General features: G+C 38.6%; 1 protein-coding gene across 1 annotated transcript in view; it reads left to right on the top strand.

Moving 5' to 3' along the window:
• ctnnbl1 (catenin, beta like 1) overlaps positions 1 to 13,443 on the top strand; it is a 137,999-nt gene that overhangs the window by 17,298 nt on the left and 107,258 nt on the right. The window contains exon 6 of the mRNA XM_069884633.1: positions 12,124 to 12,217. Within this exon, the coding sequence (XP_069740734.1) occupies positions 12,124 to 12,217 (94 nt within the window). The remainder of the gene's footprint in view (positions 1 to 12,123; positions 12,218 to 13,443) is intronic.

Raw genomic sequence — 13,443 nt, 5'->3', positions numbered from 1 at the left:
ACCTTCCCCATATCGCACTCTGTGACCCATCCCCAAATCCCTGTATTGCTCTGCAAACCCCTGCCCCCTTCCCCATTTCCCCACTCTCCTTCTCCCTGGTCCCTGCCCCATTCTCTCCCTGATACCCCCATCCTAACCTCCCCACCCCTCAGTCCCCCATTCCCCCTTCTCTCTCTCCCCACTCTGTTCCCCTGATTCCCAAACTCCCCATCCCCGATCCATATCCTAATCCCTCTCTCCCCTGGCTGACCACCCTCAGTTCCCCCGATTTTTAAAAAAATATTTTTAATATATTTTTTTAAATTTTTTCCTCTGCCCCTAAATCCCTTCCCCCCCCCCCCCCCCCCAAATCCTCTTATCCTGACCTCCCACTGTCCCTCCCAGTCTATCTCCCGGGTCCCCATCCTCCCCCATCCATTCACCCTCCCTCTGTATGTCTGCCCCGACTGGTCCGCTGATTATTTACATTTATACATAAGGGCAATAAATGTAGGCTGAATCACATAATAAGCTCTGAAAACTTTGCACCATTTGATTTATATTAGCTTTATTTTACATTACCTGTTTAGCCTTGAAGTAGAATATTATGGCAAAGGATTAGGAGATGACATGTAGCTTAACAATTTATTTAAAAGTTGATATATCGGTTAAATTTCAGTGAAGTTTTTGAGCATTTCGCATCAAACCACACCATGGATACTGGATGGTTGAGAGTTCCTGTATTTTAATTTAAATATTTCTCTTTTTATCTTATCCAGGCATCAGTCATTAAATATATAAACCTGTATGTTTTAACATTTAAATTAGTTTAAATTAACATTTAATAGTTTGGCTCAATGTTAGACTCTTATAGTGTTTTCTTCCAGTAATGAATGGAATATGTTTGAAATTCCAGTGCATTGTTACAGATCCTCAACATGCTAGATCTAAGGGGTTTCATTATAAAGATCCACTTTGTGGTCTATTGCACATATCATTTGATTGTGTTTGTTGGTTGTCATTTTTTTTTTAAAAGGAATTTTGTTTAGCACTAATTCCAGTTTGATTTGAAGTCATGACTTCTGTAATTCCATTGACAGATGGAGATTGTACAAGATTGTGGAAGTCTGTTCTGGAATTGTAAAACCCAACTGACACCTGAAATCTTATAAATAATTTGAGTTGTATGAGGTAGTATTTCATTGATAGAATAATAAATGGGATAAGTTTGCAGTCTCTCAGAAAAAGAAAGCAGTTTTAAAAAAATAAATTTGATAACTCATTTGAATGTTCTAATCTAATTGAATATTTTTAAACTGATTACAGGACCAAGTTGATTTAGAAAATACTGTGTGATTATGGTTCACTGCACTCGTGGAGAGGTACAAAATCAAACTGAATTCTAATATTCATGTGTGATTAAAATCTCATTCTAGGAATCCAATAATACCTTTGCTTTAAGCTGTTTACTTTGTCAACATATTCTGTGTTGTGTGTTGGCTCAGTATATCAGCACAAAGTTATTTATTAAAGTGCACCAAAATTCAGAAGGTTGACTATTTATTAAAACAAGACAAAATAAAGAATGAATTGTGCATTTAAATACTGGTCCAGTTAAGTCTTCTGACTAGAAAAAAGATATACTTATTAAAGCAGTAATTTTTGAAGTAAGCCCATATTTGACAACATTAAATTTAATTTAGTAGAAAAAACCTAAATTAATTGAATTGGAGTTGCAATAAAACTAATTTGAATATTGAAAGCGGATAGATTTTAAATGAGGAAACAGAACTGAAAAAAAACCAAACTGGCATATTCATTGGAAAGAGAATTCTGAAATACTTTTGGAAATATAAATGGTATACAAGTTTTTGAAGAAACGTTAATGGTGACTATGGATCAAGCAATCGATATTGACCCTTGTGTAAATGAAGTGAGAGACAGCAGCGATTCTGGGTGGGAGATACTTGAAAGATTTGGAGCCCTTGTGGTAGAATAAGATTCAGAAAGAAAGCAAGTAATCAAAGAAAAGGCAGAAGGTTTGGTCACCATTGCTAATTCTCCTTTGATGTGGGGGTATTGTGAAAGCTAGAAAATTCCAAGCACTTTTACAAAATTGAGAAGGATGTCAAAAATTGCATGTGTTTGAAATGGATAAACAAACCTTTAGAGCCATCTGTACTAATTATTTGATATTTGGAGAACCATGGACCAATAAATTAAAGCCAATGGCTTCCTTGAAAACAAATTTGACTAATTTCTAATTTTAAGTTCTTCAGTGAAATAACTGAGAACATTGAGCATTGTGGCTATGGCTGTGAATATAGACTTTCAGAATAAGAATTAGAATTTATTGTCTCGAACAAGTCATGAAATCAGTGTTTTGTGGCATCGTCATAATGCAAACATTCATACTATAACCATCTTACATGACTAAATAAAAAAATAGTGCACAAAAAGTAAGACAGTATTTTTGGTTCATTGATTATTCAAGAATCTGATGGCAGCAGGAAAGAAGCTGTCCTTGTGTGTTGAGTCCTGGTCTTTAGGCTCCTGTACCTTTTTCCCCATGTTAACAGAGTGAAGAGGGCATGGCCTGGGTGGTGGGGGCCTTTGAGGATAGAGGCTCTTTTTTTTAAGACATGGCTTCATGTAGATGTCCTCGATGGAGCAAAGCCTGGTGCCTGTGATCTTGGGTTCTGTTTGTGGGGCTTTGTCTTTCAACTTGGTGTTTTAAGGACAACTTGTACAGTGCTACATATTATTTCAGTACATGGAAATGTTTGAGTTGCAATTTGACATGCCTCACAATTGCAGGATCATACAATACTGCTTACGTTCTATTTTGTTACTTGTTTTCATTTTATCTTTTTCACTGCCTCTGCTCCTTTTTATTTTGTTGCTCCTGTGTTTAATTTTACTTTGCTTGCCTGCTGTTGTTGCCTGCATAACTGCTATCATACTTACATACTTGACAGCAGCAATGGCTTTTTGAAATGTGGCTTTACTGAAGAGCAGAAAATAAGTGAACTCCTGCAATCGTTTGCCCTCATATTTAAATCTGTGTGTATAAACTTCACATGCTTCATTTGATTCTAATTCCCATGCACACATGCTCGGAGTCTGGAAGCACACAGATGACAGTTTACCATACAGATGAGTACAATGTACAGATGCAAGAAATTCTTGTACATCTACACAGATACATAAAATACAAAAGCAGTAGACTCGTATATTTCAGCATATAAGTTGACCAGCAGACAAATCGGGTCCCCATTTCGGCCTAATTTTAATGATTTTATCATATATCAGGCATTTAAGTCATTCCCCCAAAAATCGTGATGACTGAGCTTTTGGGCATTGGTGATGGTTATCATGGAGGCTCCAGCAAAATGACGAAAGTATGAAGTGAGTTTTAAGTGAAAAGTAATAGAAATGACCAAGAAATTCCGCAACTGTCCTGCTACAAGAAAATTTGATATACATGAGAAGTTGGACAGAGATTGGAGAAAGAAAGAATAGATTTTAAGACAAATACTTAAAAGGCAATGTTCAATGAGAAGAGGAATCAGTTGTTGGCCAGAGTTGGAAAATCACATAGCAGAATTGGTATGTGAACAGAATCAAGATTGCTACATAGTCATATGAAACAAAATAAGAACATTTGCACTGAAGTGGGCAAAGTCGCATGTAGAACACAGTAAGATTTTGAGGCTACAGTAGGCTGGTGAAACCATTTCTTGAAAAGGAAAAATCTAGTATTATGACAAAAAACATAAATTGCTCAGAAACTGCCAAAAGATCTTGATCATAAAGTTGTAAGTTTTCACAAGTTTATTGCACGTAACTGGTAGAAACACCAGTTTGCATTTGCAAATATTGGAAACGTAGACAAAACCCCTATGAATTTTGACATGATAGGCAATAAAACAGTGGAATGGAAAGGTGTGAAAGCTGTGCAAACCAGAAGGACAGCCATAAAGGGACCAGGTTCACCATGGTGTTATTGTGCATGGTTAATGGGAAAAATCTTCAAGTGCAAATTTAAACCTAAAATAAAATTCCCAGTGGGTATATCTTCATGAAAAAGGATGAATGGTTGAAAATGGTGTAAAACTATGGATAGACAATGTGTGGAACAGACCACCAGGCGGTTTACGCACGGCAGAGTTTGCTGGTCTGGATTATATTTCATAGGCACTTAACTGAGAAGACTAAAAGTAGATTAGCACTAAATAATACTTACATGGCAGTTATCCCAGGTGGTTTGATTTCTCTGTTGCAGCCTCTTGTCTGAAGAATGGAATACGTAGATTGACGAGTTGAGAAAAAAAGCTGCATCACTTGATGTGCTGTGTGACTGTGCTCAAAGCATGGGATAAAGTGAAAGTACAGACTGTAATCAAATTGTTTAAAAGAAATGTAGTATATCTTGTGCAATTGATGGTACGGAAAATGATTTATTGTGGGACACTGACGATGAAGCAGAAGCTGCCTCATCAGACACAGACCGGGAGCCGTATGATGACTGTTTAAACCGTGAGAGAATGTATGGATGTGCTCGATGTGATTTTTGCTTCAGTTGATGATAGTGATTTTGAAGGATTAAAAAAAAATTTTTTCAATAAAAATGTTATTCTAATATACTGGTAACATGAACATTTGTTGTAGTTGGGTTTTTGTTCGATTTTTCAAGGGTCAATTTGCACGCCGAATCGGTTTTCAAGGGAGTCAAATTGGAGTTGAGTGGTTTTTTGGGTTGAATTTAAGGTCTCAAAAGTATATCTGGCATACAAGTCGACCTTCATTTTGTGAGAGATTATTGAGGGTTTAAGACTCTACTTGTACGCCAAAATATACGGTAAATTGACATGCTGCTGCTTCAGGTACTTCTGGGAACTGTCCCTTTCAAACAGAATTACTGCATTGGAAATTGCACTTATGCATTTATTAAAAACATTAGTGCTGCCATGCATTAGATGAAATAGATGTGTGCTGGATATGCAACTTCAGATCAGCGTATACTAGTTAAAATTCATTTTAATTTCTTTAGTTAATTATCAATGTTCACAATGTCACCTGAAGCTAAATGGCCAAACCGAGTTACTAAATTCTGGATTAAATATAATTTACAGGAGTAAATTTATGGCGCATAACAGTGCAGAAATTAAGAAGAGAAATTGGTGCTTTTTTTCGTGCTAGAAGTATTTAGTTGGCCAAGCAGTAACTTGATTGTGAAGCACCAAGCTTATGTTACAAGTGACTAATTCTGATACAATAAGGGAAATTAATTATCTGAAATTGTTGCATTTATTATGAAGCCTCAAGGGTTGCAATGTGCTTAAACAAAAGTTAATTGTTGCTCCTTGAGCCTTTACAGGAACTTTGGATGAAGCCAAAGACTGAATCAAAGTGGGGTAGGGTAGAAAATTAAAGTAAGGCATCCATAAACTCTGAACGGAGGTGTTCTACAGACCAGTTATCTGATCTGCATTTGCTTTTTTCATTGCAGAGGTGGCAATGTATTCAAATGTAATACACTAAATTGAAAGCGGTGCACATAAATTATTACCTCACCTGGCAACACTGTTTGGATCTCTGGATGGTGGAAAGAAATTGCTAAAATGCCAGGTGTGGCATCTCCTGCAATTTCGTGGAAAGTTTGCAGGAGGGGAAGAACAAACCAAGGAGTCATTGAGGGATTTTCTTTTTCTTTCCGAATGTTGAATAGCCAGCATAAGATGTGTCTAATGATGGAAATTACAAAGGATGATCCAATGTAGAGGTTGGTGAGATGAAAAGAAGTTTGGGGAAGAGAGGAGATGAGAGCCGAAGGGTGGAAAAGGAGATAATTTGACCAATCTTATAATGGAAGCCTCCTGTGTTTCCATTACTTAGTACAAGCTCCTCTTATTTTTTTTTTGCTGATCTATCCAACAATATGGCTACATTTGACTTTTGATTATTCAGAATACTGAAAGTACAGTAAAACCCCTAGAATCTGGCACCCACAGGGACCTTACTCTTGCAATGCTGAACTAATACACCTGCATTAAGAATGAACAGTTTAAAAAACAAAAATACTACACTGTACTTACTGTGAAAAATCTTCACTTGCATGAATATATAAACATTAAAGCATTTTACTTCATTTTCAGTCACATTCTTTGAAAACATTTTAACCATCACTGCATCGGCCGATTCCTCCCCCTTCATGGAGCTGCCTAAAAGACGAAGAATAACATTGTAGATAATTAACATCCCGCCGCTCCCCAAGTTTACAGATAAACTTCTGAATAGGGTGACTCTTACTAAGCAGTAATAAGGAGTCACTTTAAGAGAATCACCCCCAACGGTGAGCGGCATCAACCTGGGTGACCTCATTTTATTTAAACAACTTCGTACAAACAACTGCTATGAGCAAAGTATGACCAAGGCACTATGTCGGCTGAATATTTGCTCCCATGTTCTCCAAAGGTTTATGTGTTACTTCAGAGAACATTTATTTTTGCAATGTTAAAATTGCATATTTTTACCCATTATTTTATTCTTTTTTTTTAATTTATGTTCGTCAATTTTTTTTGCTGGTTGCTTGGGGTTGCCAGTTGCTGAATTCCAGATACCAGGGGTTACTGTATATGCAATATAAAGGATGATACAAAACACAAAAATCAGACTTGTTCTTCTCTACTTTATTGTTTATGCAGTGCTATTAAAGAAGATTTCTCAGCTGGTTAAGCAGCTAAAATCAACTGTAATTAAATATCCATCACAAGACCGACCGGTCCCAGACTTCACTGCGAGACTGATTTACTGAGGCAGTTGGAAAATTATATGTAGGGGAAATGATTTATAAAGAGGGGAGACATCAGGAAGGCAAAGTAGATCCATAAACTAGCAAAAATACAAAGAATTTTTTGTACTTTTTAAGGCCTATAATTCACTACTATTTACCTTCTTTCCTATTTCCACTGATAATTGTGCTTCCAATCTTCGGAGCTTAAAACTATCATTACTGTGTTGGGTCACCATTCATCATTATCTGCAATTCTTCTCTCCTTCTCCATCATAATCTTCTAATTTTCTGTTTATTTGTGTTGACAAGTGCCATGGAATATTTAATTGACACAAAATTGTTGAAGAAACTCAGCAAGTAATGCAGTATTCTATATGTAGGAGAGATAAAGATACATAACCTGTGTTTTGGGCCTGGGCCCTTCATCAGGGAATTAGCAAAATACAGGCAGGTACCTGAATAAAATGGTGGGGAGAGAGGCAGGGGGAAGAACACAGGCCCATAGGCAAGAAGTAATAAGTTATGGATGCAGACCCGGAGATTGCTTCACTGATAGCGCCTTCGCTCTGCATCAATGACGGGGATGTTGCATCTCAATTTCATGCCCTACTCCCGCACCGACATGTTTGTCCATGTCCTCGTGCACTGCCAATCTAAAGCCACTTCTTAAGTTGGTAGAGCAACACCTAATGTTCTGTTTGGGCACTCTCCAACTGGATGGCATTAACATAGACTTCTCTGGTTTCCATTGGGCAACACCCCTATCTCCCTCTGTTTCCTTTCCTTCAGCTCTCCACCCTCTTCCCTCTCCACACAGAGAGCTATTCCCTCCCTTTGTCACTTAGTTTTTTTTTCTCTTGTACCCTCCCCACCCTATCCTCTGATCTCTTGTCAAGCCACATCATTTTATTCAAACACCTGCTTGCATTTTGCTCATCTTTGATAGGCTCAGTTCCAAAACATTGGTTATGCATCTTTATCTTTGTTCGTAAAGAATGCTGTGACTTACTGTGTTTCTCTAGCAGTTTTGTGTAAGCTACAATCATAGCATCTGCAGATTTTCTGGTTTAACTCTAATAGAATGTTTAATTCTTGGTTATCAATCATTCATGATTTTTATACATTATGAAGTCAAATATAAATTTCTGTTTTTAATTCATGTACCTGGTTATGAATATGCTGTTAATTAGATAAAGCTCCTCATATTTAAGCTTTTTATCATTGATCCCTGATTCATTATAAGAACCATAAGCTCACCTCCCTCAAGACTACAACCACTGCGAACTTCCACGTGGATTGCCCTCTTGGCCCCGGCCACCAGCCCTCTGGAGCTCCCAACGCCACGGCTGCTGACGTGAGTTCTGGCCTTGGCAGCCCTATCGATGGAGCCTCCCATGCCACGGCCTCTGACTGGAACACTGACTCTGGCGACTGACCCCACGGAGCTCGATGTGCCATGGCTGCCCACTGCAACCTGGGCTCCGGCCACTGACTCACTGGAGCTCCAACTGCCACGGCTGCTGACCCAAGCCCTGACCTCGGCTGCCCACCCGACGAAGCTCCCCATGCCACGGCCTATCACCAGCACCTCGACCCTGGCCACAGTCCCCACAGAGCTCCCTACACCACGGCTGCCCACTCCCACTTAGTTCCCTGCTGCAGACACCATGGAGCCCCCAACACCATGGCCGCTCTCCTGAACACCAATCCTAGACCTCACGGAGTTCCCAATGCCATGGTAGCCCACTCCCACCTGAGCTTCATTCCTCTCCCCCCCCCCTCCCCCCACCCACCCCACCACACCGGAGCTCCTGACCTGCTGACTCCAGTGCTGGACCTGCAGAAGAAGAATCTGGAGCCTCCAACGCTGACTTGCACCACGTGGCTCCCCACATAGACTGCTACCTGAATCCTGACCTTGTTACTGGATCCCACTTGTTTATCCCCTCCTACACCCCTCCCTACTCCATGCCACTCTCATCCTCTGCCCCCTTTTCTCCCTCCCTCAACCCCCTTCTCTCTGGCTACCCCCCCTACCCACCTCTCTCCCCCTGACCTCCCCCACTTCTAGCCTCTTATGTTTTTACTTCAACCATGGAGTCTTCAGAATTTTGTGATTGACTCTTGATTCATCTTAGTCACTGAAAAGTTAATAATCAACTGTTTTCTTGTTCTTATTTATTTCTTCGTTAGGTGAATATATATTAAGTAGATTCCAAAGCTCGGAATATATCTGACATTTTATCATAACATATCTCCCTGCTGGATCTATTATTTCCTCTTCTATTTTAAATGGCACATTTTTGCTAATTAATATAGCCACTCCTCTTGCTTTTGAATTATACGATTCTGCTGTTACATGTCGTACCCAATCTCTCTTTAATTTCTTGTGCTCCAATTCAGTTAAGTGTGTTTCTTGGACAAATGCTATATCTATTTTTTCCTTTTTCAGTAAATTTAGTAGTTTCTTCCTTTTAATTTGGTTATGTATTCCATTAATATTTAGAGTCATATAGTTCAGCGTAGCCATTTTATATTTTGTTTATCTTCTCTTTCCGTTTTTCCATCATTACCTTTCCTCCTTTTCCATTTCTGTTTTCTTATTTTCAACTCTTTACCAGACAACATTCCTACAACATCCAACATTTTCCTTATTCTCCTATTTCTATCTTCTTTATCCCCAATCTCCCCTTCCCCTCCTGAGTTGCCCTTTATCCCTTGTCGGACAACCACATCTCCCCTCTCCATTTGGATTTGCGAATCCACTCGCAAGCGTCAACTGATTTTGCAGTGACCGCTATTTTCCCCCACCCAGCCCCCCCCAGAAAAGATTTCGCTTTTTATATGTCACAAAGGTCTCTCTTTTAATTCCCTCCTTATTCTCTCTATTCCATTACCTGCCCTTATTAATTCTTGTCTATACTCTCTATGTTTTCCTCTAATTACAGATACTTTCACATATGCCCATTGTCTCTATTCACTCTTATACCTCTTTACCCGCATACATATCAATCGTGGTCATTTTTACCCTCCTTACCCGTCTTCATCCCTCAGTCTATTTTTGTCTTTACCCACATACATATCAATCGTGATCATTTTTGCTCATTACCCGTCTTCATCCCTCAGTCTATTTTTGTAATTGTTCTGCAAATTTTCGTGCTTCTTCTGGATCCGAGAATAGTCTGTTTTGTTGTCCTGGAATAAATATTTTCAATACCGCAGGATGCTTCAGTGTAAATTTATATCCTTTCTTCCATAAAATCGCTTTTGCTGTATTGAACTCTTTTTTCTTCTTTAGGAGTTCAAAGCTTATATCTGGATAAATGAAGATTTTTTGCCCTTTATACTCCAGTGGTTTGTTGCCCTCTCTTACTTTTTCCATTGTCTTCTCCAGTACCTTTTCTCTTGTAGTATATCTTAGGAATTTTACTACAATAGATCTTGGTTTTTGTTGTGGTTGTGGTTTAGGGGCCAATGCTCTATGTGCCCTTTCTATTTCCATTTCTTGCTGTAGTTCTGGACATCCTAGGGCCTTAGGGATCCATTCTTTTATAAACTCCCTCATATTCTTGCCTTCTTCATCTTCCTTAAGGCCCACTATCTTTATGTTATTTCTTCTGTTATAATTTTCCATTATATCTATTTTTTGGGCTAGTAATTCTTGTGTCTCTTTAGTTTTTTTATTAGATTCCTCCAATTTCTTTTTTAAGTCTTCTACCTCCATTTCTGCTGCTATTGCCCGTTCTTCCATCTTGTCCATTTTTTTCCCCATTTCTTTTAAGGTCATATCCATTTTATTTATTTTCTTTTCTGTGTTGTTTATTCTTCTTCTTAAATCATTGAATTCCTGTGTTTGCCATTCTTTAAATGACTCCATGTATCCTCTAACAAGAGCAAGTATATCCTTTACCTTGCCTTTCCCTTTATCTATTTCCCTGTACTCTTCCTCTTCTTCCTCTGGGTTGACCATCTGTTGTTTCTTTGCTGCCCTTTCCTCCTCTTCTTTCTTGTTTCCATTGCTTTCTGTGGTCTCTTCTTGCTGCAGGTGTTCTGCAGCTGTCGTTGCCGGCTGTGGAGATCGACTCCCCAGCTGGTCCCCCCTCCCGTCGGTGTGTTTTTTTTCATGCGCATCGCGCATGCGCGACTCCTCGCGCATGCGCGGTTGCGCACTTTTACTCGGCTCTGTGAGCCATTGTTGTAGTTCTTTTTCTACCGACCTGAGGTAGTGGGGTCCTCTCTCCACAGCGGGCCTCTTCGGACAGGTAAGGCCTTCACCTTTTTCCTCCGTTGTCTTCTCTTCCTCTCTTCTTTCCGTTGATTTTGATTTTTCTCCTTTTGTCTCCATCTTCTTTCCACCTTTATACTCACTTTTCTTTAACTTGTATTTCTGTGCCTTTGTATTTTCTCTTGTTTTTCCCGACTTTTCTGGAGAGGGCTGGAGTTCACCGTCCGGCCACTACTCCATCACGTGACTCCTCCTTCTTATTTATTTCTGATACATTGCTCAAGGCTTAAACTTTTCTCTTAACATTTATAAACTTCTGCTCTGTTCTAAATTATTGTCTATAAGAGTGGTCATTCAATTGCCTCAGCCTTGTTCATGCAAGTAGACCTCATAATTCAACCCATTAATTTGGAGTACCACATACACTGGGTGATGTTCAAAACAGCTTTGGGATTCCTTGGATCTGAGAGTGAACAGACAATGCCTTGGTTTAAAGTCCAATCTAAAAGATATCCCTTGCACAAAACTCACTTAGAATTGCAGGACAGAAGCAGAGTTCTTTGTGCTTATTTTTCTACCATGGGACTTGGAGGTGACTTAAGCAACCATCTGAGCCAATTTGCTTTGGCATGTCAGGTATTGCAAATTTTATACTCAGCAAGTTTGGCTACATTTGAATTGAAGCCCTTTCTACAGCTCTTCCACAGACATAAAGCCTTCTATTTCTTCCTCCATTATCACAAACTGTTGCAGCAAGCTAATTTTCTAGTAATCTTGGAGAAACAATACCCGATCCTGTTTCTAATCTATCTGCCTGAATCGGCCTGAAGTTTGGGTTTTTCACTTGAAGACTGGCAGTAATGGCTGGTTTTGTCCATTTTCTTTGGCTTATTTGAAAGCAGCACACAAGCTATTCCGTCTAGTAAATAGTCGCAAATCCCATTTGTGTGTCATTTGGCAGATTTTTTCATCTGCTGGCCAACTGGAAAATGTATACTGTATGTTGCTTTCTAATTCTGTAATTGAATAATGCCTGACATCATAAATGTGCATGGTTTGGAATAAGTTATTTTTTTGAGGATGTAACAAGGATTAACAGTAATTTAATTCTATGTTAATTTAGTTGGAAGGACAAGTGGTAGCGCTGCTGGTTCAAAACTTGGAACGATTGGATGAGACAGTGAAGGAAGAAGCAGATGGTGTTCACAATACATTAGGTATGTTGTTTTGTATGTTTTTTTCTCCCCACTGTAAAGTCTCTTGTAATGAGATTCGTGACTGAGTAGCAATATATCCAGCCTTTTTTGTGAAGTTTCTGAAATTAGTAATTGTGTGGCTTATCTTAAAATAAGAGGAAAATCAATCTAACAAGTGCACGGACATTAAGATGAGAGAAAACTGCATGAATATTCAATATCTTCCTTGTATTTAGTAAATGGGAATATCCATTGATTTTGTATTTAGAGTGGAGATTTTATTGAAATAATTTTTGAATTATAAAATTCCATTGCAATTTACAAAAAATTACATTATTAATGAACATGTATAGGGGAAATGTCACACGATAGAAAAGTATATTTCACTCAATGGCTCTTTTACTATCTCTCACTAACCCTTACTTGCCACCAACACACACAACAGAAATCTGTATTAAATGTCAAAATTACATTTGTTAAGATATTAGTAGATTTATTTTGAATTTAAAATGTTAATTGTTTTTTGTATTTGTCACTCCTATATTGTCAACTTTTAAAATTATTAATGCCTCCCCATGATGCCTTTTTGCCTCCAGAGATTCCGAGTGGCAGGTAATCTTCTATGCCCATCCTCTCCCAATTCTCCCACCGTCAGTGGATGCTTGAAATCCTTCAGCCTCACTCCCTTACCATGCCCTCTAATTCTAAATTTGCATTGATTTCTATGTAGCCTGCTGTTCTTGTTTTTTTTAAACCTTGATTTTTTTTTAAAATGTATTGTTAAGCATAAAGTGCACATTAATGTTGCAATTAACTGACAAGTTTGTTCTTAGCATTAGTCATTGAAGGTGGGACACTATCATTTTGCAACTAGAGAAAGGGTGACAGTTACTGCACTCCTTGTTAGTTTTGTGCCAATTATGTGGCCCAACTCATCTACATAGCCTGTTTAAATTGGATTTTTGTTATTGCAATCTATAAATACAACAAGTGCATGAGTGGGAGGGAAAAATGGGAGACCTTTCAGCCCTGAATGAGTAGAAGGCTTAAATCTGTGCTGAGGGAAATGAGACACTTGAAGTTTGTTGTGTGATAGAATATTTGGGAATGTTTTTGGGAGGTAAATTGGGAAAGGTAGAGAAGGTTACAGACATACACACATTTTAAAACATCTTATTTGAAATACTGGAGATTTCATATTCACAGTGACTTTACAGAAGGTATGAAGATTGCTCTGGAGATTTCAC

This window comes from Narcine bancroftii, chromosome 6, assembly GCF_036971445.1.
Source record: "Narcine bancroftii isolate sNarBan1 chromosome 6, sNarBan1.hap1, whole genome shotgun sequence".
Classification (NCBI taxonomy): Eukaryota; Metazoa; Chordata; class Chondrichthyes; order Torpediniformes; family Narcinidae; genus Narcine; species Narcine bancroftii.
This window is presented reverse-complemented; position numbering and strand designations above follow the sequence as displayed.